General features: G+C 35.5%; 1 protein-coding gene across 4 annotated transcripts in view; it reads left to right on the top strand.

Moving 5' to 3' along the window:
- Window positions 1–13,857, top strand: part of LOC126969526 (testis-expressed protein 2) — a 51,827-nt gene that overhangs the window by 14,756 nt on the left and 23,214 nt on the right. For all 4 annotated transcript variants that reach the window (XM_050814996.1, XM_050814995.1, XM_050814994.1 and 1 more), the window contains exons 8-10: window positions 9,180–9,383; window positions 10,941–11,008; window positions 13,037–13,227. In XM_050814996.1, the coding sequence (XP_050670953.1) occupies window positions 9,180–9,383; window positions 10,941–11,008; window positions 13,037–13,227 (463 nt within the window). The remainder of the gene's footprint in view (window positions 1–9,179; window positions 9,384–10,940; window positions 11,009–13,036; window positions 13,228–13,857) is intronic.

The following is a 13,857-nucleotide window of genomic DNA, read 5'->3' as shown; positions in this document are numbered from 1 at the left end:
GCATCCTCAGGACGTGTTGTCTCGCCAAAATCTGGCACGTCTGGCAGTCACGTGTCGAATTGTTTAAAGACAAAGACAAAGAAAACTCAAATCATTTGTATGGTAGACTAGAGACTAGACTAGAGCTAGTGTGACCGTAGCATTATCTATCTTTTTATAGTATCGTATAGTATGGTATAGTTTAGTGTGGTATCTCCATATTTACGGACCTCTAAGAATTTTTTTGGAGAATAGTAATAAATTTGGTCTTAGTTCTAATATCACATTGTTGATGGCAACTACAAAATTAGGGACGAACTATGACGGACCCTCATGGGTCCGTCATATTTCGATTTCAATTTTTTCATCCTTCAAATACGAAATTTTTCTCGTAGTTTCGTGTTGCCTTGCCTCTTTTTTTTAATTTTTTTTATGAAAATTAGGGATGAGACGAGCAGGACGTTCAGCTGATGGTAATTGATACGCCCTGCCCATTACAATGCAGTGCCGCTCCGGATTCTTGAAAAAACGCATAATTCTGAGCGGCGCTACAATTGCGCTCGTCACCTTGAGACCTACAATGTTAAGTCTCATTGGCTCAGTAATTTCACTAGTTACGGCGCCCTTCAGACCGAAACTCAATAATGCCTGCACATTATTGCTTCACGGTAGAAATAGGCGTCGTTGTGGTACCCATAATCTAGCCGGCATCCTGTGCAAAGGAGCCTCCCACTGGTGGAGGTATAACAGGCACTAAACTGCCATTAAATATCTAATTTATATAAGTTACTATTAAACGATAACTTCCTATTACTTGTTGTTTATTTTTTTACAGTTAATTTCGACTGTTATCAAACTATAATTAGTTAATTGTTTTACTCGTTACTGGCATGATAATAATTTGTTTTACAACACATCACGCTAGACGTCCAAAGATAAAAGTTATCATTGTGAAGTAATGATAGCTTGGAAAAATAACAATTAATTCTGTGGTGAACATTATAAATAGATTTATTTATTATTATTCTCATTATTATAATTTCACCTTTATACATTTATATACATAACATATATATTAAAAAAAAAAACAATATTACAAATACAAAAAATAGTCCCGCCGGCGTTGGTTCACGACAATTCCGCCGGTGGTTAGGGCGACAGACTAAGGAACTTCCGCACGATGCGTGCCGTTCCCAAAAAAAGTGCTTTCTGTAAGTGACCCTTAATCCAGTTATTAAGCGAGAGCCTCTTGAGATGATGGTCGAGGTTTTTTGCTATAAGACCGTTTACGGAAACGACTTTTAGGACAATTATTTTTGAATCAACATCCCACATGTCAGTAACCTCGTGTGCCAGCTCTTGGTACTTCGACAATTTGTCTATTTCAGCTTTCACAAGGTTATCATCACACGGAACGGTGATATGAACAACAAATGCCCGACGCTCTAACCGATCTACCAACACAATTTCAGGCTTATTAGCAATGATAGTTCTGTCCGTGATGATAGATCGGTCAGTAGAACTTGGCACGGCTGTTTTTCAGAACTGGCTCCGGAGTATACTTATAATATGGGACTTCAAAATGCACAAGATTGTATCGAAGAGCAAGTTATTATTATTATTAAATCATCCAGCTGATTATTGCTGTGTATTGAAGAAGTTTGAATTTTTCAACACCAAACGACAGTCAAAGGCATAAAAGGCATTCATTTTCTAAAATTGATTCCTTTAGAACTCTCTTTGATGTCATTTCCATTACACGACACTCGCACTAGACACTACTACCGCTTCGGAAACAAATGACGATTTGACAGAGAAGATACGCGGCGCAAGAAACTCTCCTATTTGTTTTTGCGCTCTTTTTAATCAAGTAAACAATATTGTAGTGTCATTGCTATCGCTATAAAATAATCACAATCTAGTCCCAGGCTGTCCGATCACTTAGGTATTTAGCTGTGGAGTAGTAGGAATTACGACAGAGCCATTTTTTAATAAAACATTTAAATTTATTTATAATGCCTGAACAGTGGCTGGGACTTTACTATAAAAGTGTATACATTTACCCTTAAAGTAATTATGTATGTTAGTGTTTACATCCGGACAGACAGACAGGCGAGACAAACCGAATGTTAAAAGCAAAACGATTGAGAAGTAGGAGTAGCTGATAAACTCTTGAATCCGTGATGCACAATATATTGAACTGAACCTGAACTCTATACTGTTTTTGTGTGTGTCAACATAAGACATTTTTTAATAAAACATTTAAATTTATTTATAGATAATGCCTGAACAGTGGCTGGGACTTTATTATAAAAGTGCATACATTTACCCTTAAATCTGTTATGTATCTTACGAGCAAGTAACAACAATGCGAGAAGAATCACAATCTCTATGTAAATGATGCTTAAGTAAATTACCTACTTAACTAACAAGCCAATGTTTTGATCTCGCGCAAGTTTATCAAGTGACCTTGAGCATTAACTGCGTGGTTGCTTAGTGTTGACAAACAGAAAGGTGCAGTTGAGCGGGAACCACGGCTTGGTTGAGTGGAACATTTCACAATCCATTAAGAAATCATTTACGGCACGAATTTTTGGTGTCCTAATAGCTGTAACCATAGACTTAAAACTTGACACTAGAGTATAAAGTCTATTAAGAGGTTCGCAACCTTTTCTTCGCCATGGACCACTTCGATATTTTTATTGTTAGTAGGCACCACGGAATCAATCCGAAAATAAACTTTTATCAAAAATTTGAATTAAAAAATTGCATTGCATTTGCATTGTATTCTTAAGTCAACCAGGAAGAGTCTTCGAAGCTTACGCCTGACGGTGGATGATACAATGTGTTGTTGTTGCCTTAGGATTCTTATGTTTCACTAAAGCCCCGTATTCATGCTAAACATTTGTTTAGCAACAAAGTTGAATCAACGTGTTGCGGAATTGCTGTCAACGTGTTGCTGGCAACAGTGCGTGTTGCAGAGTTGATAACTTCATGTTGACAATCTCTCGCCCGACAAGCGTAAACATCAGTTTAGCGACAATTGTTGACGTTTGTGAACGTGTTTGCAACAGTTTATAAACATGGCAGTAGTGTGGAGCAATGATAAAATAACTCGGGCAACATTTTAACGCAGATTGGCATGTGGACAACCTGTATTGATTTAAACATAGTTGCTAGCAACATTCTCGCCGCTCACCAACAATGTTGATCAACTGTTCCTGTTTACCATGAATACGGGGCTTAACAGACCAGAGCGTGATCCCAACAAATGAAACCAACGAGTTTCTCCCAGCTAATGTTTTGTTTCTGAAAATATTCCGATATCGTGTTCATGACATCGATACCTTTTGAAGTGGTTTGCAGTTCTCGTGAAATCAATAATTCTTCACAATGTGTACGTATTGAAATTGGACCACTGGTTAGGAACCACTGGTATAGGCAAACAAAGCTTGCGGCCGAGGAAAACGTCTCTAAAGTATAAACAGTAAAATAGGATAGCGAATCTAAACTTACTGTTACTGATTTTGATTGATAAGTCGTAAACAGTCAACCACGCTTGGCGTTCGCTCCTAAGTATTTTGAACATTTAAACCACTAGCTACCACACACATTGGCAAATCAAAATTGGTGACGCATTATCGGTCTGTCACGTCATCTATGACGTATATCATCTATACTTTAGTGTATTTTAAGCCTTATGTTCTGAACGGCGACCGGGAGTTATATAAATTTAGACATATATTATTAATATACTGACAAAATTAGCTTTCCCTCTTTTTGATATCAGTACAGATCTGCTCAAGGGAAACGCAAAATCAATCAGTATTATTCTAATTACAGTATATAAATGATTTGAGTTTTCTTTAGTGTTAATTCCTCATTCATTCCTCATATAAGACTCAATTGAGTCTCGTGCCAGATTTTGGCGAGACAACACGTCCTGAGGATGCCTCGTGTAGAGGCGAAACACGTGTCGAATTGTTTAAAGACAAATATTGGCGGAATTAACACTAAAGAAAACTCAAATCATGTGGCTAATTATGGATTTCCGCAAAGTAACGCCTACTTCAATAAATTTTCTTAATTACAATAAGTAAGATTTGCGCGCCGTCTTTTTCATCTTCCGTAGCAATTGATTATGTTATTAAAACTTTCGTGAGACATTATAATGTTAACAATATGTTATGTTTTTAAAGTGATAAACCTCACTTCTAGGATTAATACACAAATAAAATTTGAAAAACAATATTTTATGAACACACAACCTGAGAGTTGAACAAAGCAAACAGAATTTCATAACGAGGCGGTACTCGAACGGTTGGCTCAGTTGGTAAGGGCACCGGCACGGAACGACCTCCGGGGTCGTTGTTCGAGTCCCGCATCGTTCATAAAATTTTATTTTTCATATTTTATTTGTGCATTATAATGTTATTTATAGACACGGTTTACTTATGTTATAATAGTATGAAACGGAACGTAATGTAATGTCAAAAATGTAAATGCAAATGTTTTGTTAAATGGAGAGGTGATAGAACCGGTGGAATCTGCTATATTTCTTGGCATAACTCTAGATTCCAAATTACAATGGGGCCCCCATATTGAAGGATTGGCGAACAGACTTAGTTCTGCAGCATACGCGGTTAAAAAAATTAGACAATTAACTGACATAGATACGGCGCGACTAGTATACTTTAGTTATTTCCATAGTATTATGTCCTATGGTATATTGCTATGGGGCAACGCTGCTGATATTAATACAATATTTGTGCTGCAGAAGAGGGCTATTCGCGCTATTTATAACCTAGGTCCTAGAGAATCATTGAGAGCAAAATTCAAAGAAATTAACATCTTGACTGTTGCTTCTAAATATATTCTTGATAATGTAATGTATGTTCATAGGCACATAAGTGAATTTGCTAGAAACTGTCATAACCATAATGTTAACACCAGGAACAGACATAAACTGATGATGCCTACTACTCGGCTAAGTCGAGTTAGTAAGTCTTTTGTGGGGCGATGTATATGCTTTTACAACAAGATCCCAGAAAATGTTCAAAACAAAGGTGTTACGTTATTCAAAAGAATTGGTAAAAAACGTTTGTGTGGTAAAGTTTACTATAACATAAATGACTTTCTTAATGATACCACAGATTGGGAATGGAGCGACCGCCCTCAGGCTATTAAATAATAAGTTTAATTGTACAATATTACTTTGTAAACATATTTATTCGGTGAAAAAAAAAACCCGCTGAGTTTGTTGCGCCCATTCTTCTCAGGCCTGAGGCATTCACTTTGGAATGGGTGGTAGTTTTTTGACTTTCAATAAGTGATTTCACATCCTATTTTGAATAAAAATATTTGAATTTGAATAATTGCAAAAACACAAATTACATTCACCCTCATGAAGGACCGCCGAATGGTCCGAAACTAGTCGGCACCCACACCGATAAACCGTGAGGAAAACTGTGTTAATAAATAACAATTGCACAAATTAAATTTGAATAAACAATTTATGAACGATGCGGGTTTGCGGAGCGCTCTTTCACTGAGCCAACCGTTCGAGTGACGTATCGTTGATAAATCTTATTTGTCTTGTTCAAAGTCAAAGTCAAAAATATTTTATAGACATAAAATCAAATGGTTGCTCGTCAACGTCAATCACAAAAAATACAAGCTAGATACATGTTAATTACACAATAGTTTAAACATATACATATTTTTAAAATAATGTTATCCACTAAAACAATACAAGAATGAACCATAAAAAAAAAACAACTACAATACTATTCAATTCCAAACTGTACTATCGTTTACGTAATCTTCAATACTGTAATAATATAAGAGATTTCCACGTAAATAGTCACTCATCATGATATCTCTGGAACCATAAGCCGTAGAGACTTGAAATTTCGTAGAAATATTCCTTTCGCCGAGTAGAGATCAGCTAAGAACGGATTTAAAGAAATTCAATTCGCGGGAGTTTTTTTTTTATAACAGAACAACGTCTGTCGGGTCCGCTAGTACTGTAATAAGCCTTCGACATAAGTTTGCGCTTAATAAAATTTAATACCATTGCATGCAAAATAATTGTTTATTTTACAGAGCCTAGTAGGGGGGCACTTTAAGCTTGTCATTATTTCTAGTGTTTAAATTATGGTTGTCGCTTATTTTACTGTATAAATTATAATGTTTATGTACGTGCAGGAGATTGGTATAAATATATTGGCCGTACATGGTCATAATATGAATATCTTTGAATTTTTCCCTTAGAGATTCTCGTGGGCTCATTTGGTATATGGCACGTACAGCTCTCATTTGAAGTATGGAGATATTATTTACTTCCCCATAGTATAATGCCAAACGACATAACTCTATGAAAATAGCTAAAATAAACAATTCTTGCTATATTTATGTCAGTAAGTTCAACTCTCAGGTTGTGTGGCTTCATCTATAGGATCAACTTTACAGTTGATAACCTGTTCAAAACCAATTCTATATTTCGTCTTTGCTTTTATACGACGTGATGTGTCTATGTATATAAATAATTAAAAGATATGTCAAAGAACAGTGCAACAGATACGTAGAACAATGAATTCTATTATAGAGCATTCTCATATAAATACTTTAGAGTAGAATGTGAATGAGACGAAAGTCCAAAGTCTACCAGTCAGTACTTACGGCTAATGACCCACGTAGTATTGTGTTTCTGCTCTACTGAGTACAAGATACAATTCGACTGATAATCACGTTAGACAGATAATTTTATCAGAACCATAAAATTATTATTGAAGTAAAACTTCTTTAGGTGCGACTTGGGGGTAACTTAGTATGAAGTGTATAATTTGCTTAAATGTTACTACTTTTGTAATAAATAATACTTATATAAATTATCAGAATTTTTCTGACATTTGCGACATTCGTAAATTTGTTTTTGGTTTCTTCGTCCATTATTAGGATAGGCAAAGTGTTCGAGCCCATACAGCCATATTCGTCAATATTCAATAACAACGTCATATTAATATGTGCTAATATAACCTTCAATTTCTCACTATCAATTATTTTATTTAATGTGCGAATGGTATGAATGAATTATAAATAGAATATAAAATGAAAATAATAATCAGTCAAATAATTTGGCGGAATCCCAGGAACATTTTACTCTTTTATCAATAAAAAGATAAAATCAAGAACTTGATAATGACCTCACCTGTAAAAAGTTTGAGTGTTTATTTTCTGATGAATAATTATATCAACATATAACATTATGTCATTCTTTGTAAAATATATAAAATCTAACTTGATTAAATAATATTATTTATTATAAAGGCATTCTTTTATTTTAGTTAGGGAAAATGCCAACTTTGCTCAAAAGATGAAGTTATATTGTTAGCGTTTCCGAGAAAAAATTGCAAAAAATCTAACAAATCTCCTCAGTAATACGTGAGTGCTTATTTGGTAACAAGGCTTTATTTAATGTAATATATTAATATATCTGTTAATTATTCCTAAAGTAAATTATTATTAAGTTTTACTTCAATCGCGCGTAAAGATTACACGCACACTCTTTTTTAAATTATTGTTATCAGACGGTATTATCATGCTATTTGTAAACAAATCAAGATTTGAAAAAAAAAATCTTTAATCTTTATGTATTTATAGATTGTTTCATGCCATAATGGTACTATAAAAATAATAAATATTATCGCCTCTGTAAAAACCTATCTTAACCAAATTATAATTACTTTTAGCTTCGTCGGTAAAAGGAAAAGCGAATATAAGATTGCACACACCTATTTCACATAAATTTATTCGGAATTTCAGAAAATAATTTTGTTCTTCAGCCTCGATTCGGATACATTCCACTACAAAATGATATGATACCCCATTCTCACCGTATTCTGCATGAGGTGAGGTGATTTTCTCCATTAGAAACGGAAAACTATTGAGAGGAAAATGTCCGAAGTCTCAGAGCTGATCATGTTAATCAAAAGAAAAAAGTGGCCTAGCGCGGCGCTTACTTATACCCTAAGCCCGATATCACCAATGACCCTTAAAACTGAGTTTAATAAAACTCAGTTTTACTTAAACTAGTTCAAATAGCAGTCTTGATTGATTGAAGACAAAGCTATTTCACACATACATTTTGAGCGCATTCACGAAAACAATAGAATGTATCAAATGGCTGCCAAAACTGACATCGATGAATATGAAAAATATCAAAATTGTCATGTTAAACGTCTAAAATTCGGCGGTCAGCATTTAATTGTGTTTAGGCTATAACTGCATTCAGTTTGTGGTGGTTAAATGCGAATTGAATCTGTTAACTCGTTTACAAGTGTAAACTTAGTTCAAAGTGTTGTTATCGCTTTCTACTTAAATGGTGAAATCAGCCCTAAGAGTTTCGGAGGTTATTATCTTGTAAGTCGGATTGAACTAGATTGTATAAATTTTGTAGATAGCTGTTTGGAACTTTTCTACTTTTTATGTTACACAGAATTCAGTTCCCTGTGGAACTCGACAATATTTCGATATAAAATGAATATACGCTTCAGTGTAGCTTGCCTCACCGATTATGTGTTTCAAAACTACCCGTATAGCCCAGTGGTTGCTACCTAAGTAGGTACTTTGCCCCATGAGCTAGAGATCCTAGGTTCGGAACCCTGTTTAACTGAACATTTATATGATGAATGTAGATGTTGTAACCTACTTTTTTTTTGTAAAAATCAACATTTACATAGATAATTAAATATTAATAACTTTTAACGTTAACTTCAGTCTTAAAATTGCTATTTTTATTATTTTAAAATTTAACCTTATGTTATTTATTAAAAAAATACTACGTTTAAAAAACTGACTTCAATAACTGAAAAGTATAAAATGACTTAATAAAGATTTTATTTAATACACCTCTTATGCAAACCTTATACCTTTCATATTAATAAAATACTGCCTATTCATAGGGTTTAAGTCGGTGCCTGACCGCTTGGGTTGTTTTGTTCTAGACGAAGCTATCCCGCTCAAAGGTACCTACTATTACATTTAGCTTGGCAAAACTATGTGAGACACCCGTAATTAATAGCAAAATGTATTAATTATTAGAAAAGCCTACGAAATATTCAAATCATAATCCATTACCCAAATTAGACCGTCTAGACAGTTTGACCTACATTCGCGAACTAAGATTATAATTTTCGCAGGCAATGGAGCAAAAAATATCCAATTTGCATAATACTCAGCGAAAAGGAGAAGATTCAAGTACTGGAGAAGGAAAGCTCGATAGAGAAGAAAATGCCGGACTCGGTGGATAAGAAGAAAGAGTCGATGTTAGAAGTTGAGTGCGCGGAGACTAATACAAGCCCGGAGAAGAAGAAGAAGTTTATCTGGCGACGGAGGGAGAAGAGGTAAGTTGAGAAGTAAAATGTACCAAATAATTTCGCAAAAGTAGATGGCGCAAAGATATTTGATGAGAAAATTGACCAACACGCGGCGAATAGACTATTTTTTTACACCTTTATATTAGCTTGATTTATGTATCTATGTTAAGTGTAACACAATCCTTGGAAACGATTGTCATCCACTTTAAGATGTCGGATTGAATTGAAACTTTGTACACTTACAAAGGATTCATGACAATAAAATAATTTAAACTGTTTGTCCCACTTTTATTAGCGTAGTGTGTATATCTGTTTGTATTTAACGGAATCGGGGTCTTTGAAAGTGATTTCCGACCGAAAACGTAGAAGCACTAGATCCGGCTTCCGTCATCCGACTACTTCAGACCGTTTTTCACGGGTACGGATCGGATTTTGGATCGGACGTAGTGCGAAAGCGCTCTAAGCTTTTTTTTTATGTCCGATGCACGTTAGCGTCTTAGTGCCAATGACTATGGCGCCTTTTTTAACATCGATTATTTATTTCTGTGCATTTCGTGGGATGCATCTTATGATATTTAGAAAATGGCTCTATTTTTTCCTATTCAAAATACATTTTTTGTTCTAAAATCACACTGTTCGTAGCTTATGCAGGTTGAAATTTTATTTTCTATTTTTTGGTTTGGTTTTTTTTAACAGCGTGTTTTTTTTTGTTTTTTAACTTAAGTTTAATGATCATTGTGTGAAGACGTAGTAGGATCTGGTTAACCCGGACGCTCTGTGATGCGTGCGTAGTGATCAGTACGGACCGAGAGCATTTCCGTTTTGGGGACTTTTTCATGAACAATTTGCTTTTTTTTTGTTGAATGCTCAAATTTTGTAAGCTAACGATTTCTGTCTTTTTATTGTATATTACTCGTATATCAATGGGTGTGAATTATTATTAAGTATATTGGCACCTATTTCTCCAGCCGGTTAACCTGGCCAGTTTGAGGCAAAAATAGATTAATGTAGTTTTGATGCTAGGGTCGATAGCTTTTGCTATTTCAGCCGTAGCATCATTAGCTCCTACAAACAAGGCTTTAATTCGTCTTTGTTGCTCAGTTTCGGACGACTACGGGGTTCATTTCACAGATTGAAATTTCCAAAATATCGTAATAAACAAAATACAAATTAAAAGGGAAGAAGATGAAATGATGAAAAGAATTCCATGTTTATAAACGCCACCATCTCGTCTCTCGAAGCCTATCCGATTGCAGCGGGGAGTCAGACAAGGCGATTTCATATCGCCCAAGGTATTCACCGATGCATTGGAAGGTGTCTTTAAGCTTCTGGACTGGAACGGACTGGGCATCAACATCAACGGCGAATACATCACTCACCTTCGATTCTCAGACGATATCGTAATCATGGCAGAGACCATGAAAGACTAAAGCCATATGCTCGATGGCCTCAATACAGCTTCCCAGGGAGTAGGTTTCAAAATGAACATGGACAAGACGAAATATTTGAGGGCGCCTATATAACTACTAAAATAAGAGTAGATAGTTTTTGCTTTACTTACTAATACTGCCTTACTTGTTGCAGTGCATCTCACGAACCGGAACCAGGTAAAGAAGGACTTCGACACAGATTGGTCAGAAAAATGCACAGAGGTAGATTTATCACCAACATTTTTTGTTTTTTTACTTTGTTTGTCTTTGCTTCTTTCCGCCGCCTAATTAACACTAGAATTTGAACGGCGCCATAGCTAGGGACGTTACTGAGCTACAGCAACTTAACATTTACTGTCTCAATGTGATGAACGCAATTTGCGCCCTATGAACTTTCGGTTTTCAAGATTCCGGAGCATAAAGTTCCTTACATACATTCCTGATCATACAGTTATTTTTGCTTTTGATAATTTATGAGTCTATATAGAGCCTCTTGCTGTTACACAACCGATGAAAACAGGCCAGGTTTATCGATTTAGTGTGCGTGACAAACTACGTCTTACAATCGCGATTTGTATGTCACTTTGTGTTGGTTAACTTTCAAACGTACAATTTTTTTCGACGTAGATTATTCATAATCTCAGTATTTTTGTCGCCATACAGCGTGTCGCTTGCAATAGTTGAACATCTTGGCTGATCTCGTAAGTTGTTATCATGAAACAAAGCTCAGATGATCAAAGCGTTCAAAAAGGAAAGCGAATATATTATTTCTGTAACCGATTTTGATTTACAAGTCATAAACAGTCAGCCACGATGGGAATGAGCTCAGTATCGGGTTGTCATGTTACGCTAGTAAATTCGAAGTCTATGAAACCAACAAATCCTTAAAGCCCCATTTCGAACTGATGTAGTTTCATGACGTTTACCAAGTGTTAATGCAATATTTTATGTTATTGTCACTCTCTATGGCAACTAATAGTTATTTATGCAACTGTTGTGTAATAAGGGGTATTAAAACACGAACGTGGGATAATAGTATCACATTAGTGTTTTAATACCTAATCATCAACAGTTGCATACAATACTTTATCTATACCCATAATATGAATCCTCTATAAAAGATTCTGAAACAGTTAGCTTACTGCTAACATTAAAAAAGCCAGTCCTAGTTACAATTACATCGTGCAAACGAGTGTTGTAACTTTCATTACAACACTCGTTTGGATGATGTAATGGTTATTAGGACATAGGCTGTTTTAATGTTGGCAATAAGCTAACTGCTTTAGAATCTTTAATAGAGGATTTAATGCATGGGTGTAGATAAATTATATATTTCTATCTTAACATGATACTTACATAGTTATCCCTACTGATTAAGAGATAACACAGACTACCACCCACATATTCTGACTCAATTTATATTAAAATGTCCTAGGTCCGGTGCCCGTTCAAACCCAATTTTTTCACCACTTTTCTCTTCGACCAGTTTCAGTTCGAATGGAACCCTGGACAGTTTTTATGCAATTTTTCACAAACATTTTTGACTAATTTAAAGAAACTTGCTAATATTTTATAAATGCCTTATGTATGCGTAGTTAATTCATTTCATTTTATAACCTAAAAATATATTAGGTGTAATGCTTCATAATTTTCTTTACTTTTGATTTATTATTAGATCGATAAATATTCAATAACATTATATATAAACATTAAATTGAATACCATTTCTTTTTGAAGTTATACTTCTTTAGGCGCGTTATGAAAAAATGATGAGAGTGAAATTTTAAGATGCGCGCGCATCACTGGAACACAAAAATAATAGGTAGAAGTTGGTTCCTAGGGTTTCAAGCCCATACAGCCGTATTCATTATTTAATAATTAATTTTCAAAGCCATCTTTGCAAGATTTTAACATAATTGTTCTTTATAAAAACGTAGAAGAGCACGAGGAATGAATCATTTTAATGATTTTGCTTCGTTAGGCCAAAGAAGTATAACTTCTTGCGTGCATACATAAGTACACACACACTTTTTTTTTATTATAGGTTTTTTGCCTGCCCTTTTTTATGCCATTAGCTCCTTAGTGATCTGAATATTAAATCATTAGTTATTGCACACATTGACCAATATTTTACACACATTATCGTCTATAGGCATATATTCGAAGTCTATGCCTTAAACTATCCACGTTTGTCAGCTGTTATTTTATTATATCAAAATATAAATAATAGTAAGTAAAAAAAAATTTCAGACAAAAAAACCGACAGTGTCTCTACGCTGACGGACAACGAGGGTCCAGGGCTGAGTGACAAGACCACCCAGCAGGACGACACTCTGGATGGCGAGGACTTGGGCACCAAGTCCACCGCCAGCACCAAGGATGACGAAGACGACATCGATGACAACGAACTGAGCAAGATCAAGGAGTTCCTGGAGCAGACGGTAACGAAATATTATGATAGAAATTAGCCCAAAACACTTTGTGCTATAATAATAGAGTTTGGTCAAAGCCAAATTGGCTTGGAAGCAACTGGGGGTTATTAAATAGGATGAGATACTACTCTAAGGCCCACATATTAACTCGCCAACCACACATAGTGTTTCTCTTATCTCCCTTATCTCTGGTCTCTTATCCCACACATCCATATTGTAGGGATGAAGTCGTAATATGTGGCGTGTCGTGCGAAGGTGGAATTTGGCGGCAGGAATCAGGTCAAGCTCTTCGGAACACTACGCTTGATAGATGCGGTACAGGAAACGCAATGAGGTGTCTGTCTGCCATAGTCCCTTCCATCATCAGTCATTTACCAGTGGGAAGCTCCTTTGCACAGAATGCCGGCTAGACTATGGGAACCACAACGGCGCCTATTTCTGCCGTGAAAGAGTAATGTGTAAGCATTACAGTGTTTCGATCTGAAGGCCGCCGTAGCTAGTGAAATTACTGGGCAAATGAGACTTAACATCTTATGTCTCAAGGTGACGAGCGCAATTGTAGTGTCGGTCAGAATTTTAAGGTTTTTCAAGATCAATCCTGAGTGGCACTGCATTGTTATAGGCAGGGCGTATCAATTA

The sequence above is a fragment of the Leptidea sinapis genome, chromosome 18, assembly GCF_905404315.1.
Source record: "Leptidea sinapis chromosome 18, ilLepSina1.1, whole genome shotgun sequence".
Lineage (NCBI taxonomy): Eukaryota > Metazoa > Arthropoda > Insecta > Lepidoptera > Pieridae > Leptidea > Leptidea sinapis.
Note: the sequence above shows the minus strand (reverse complement) of the source record. Positions and strands in the feature narration are given on the sequence as shown.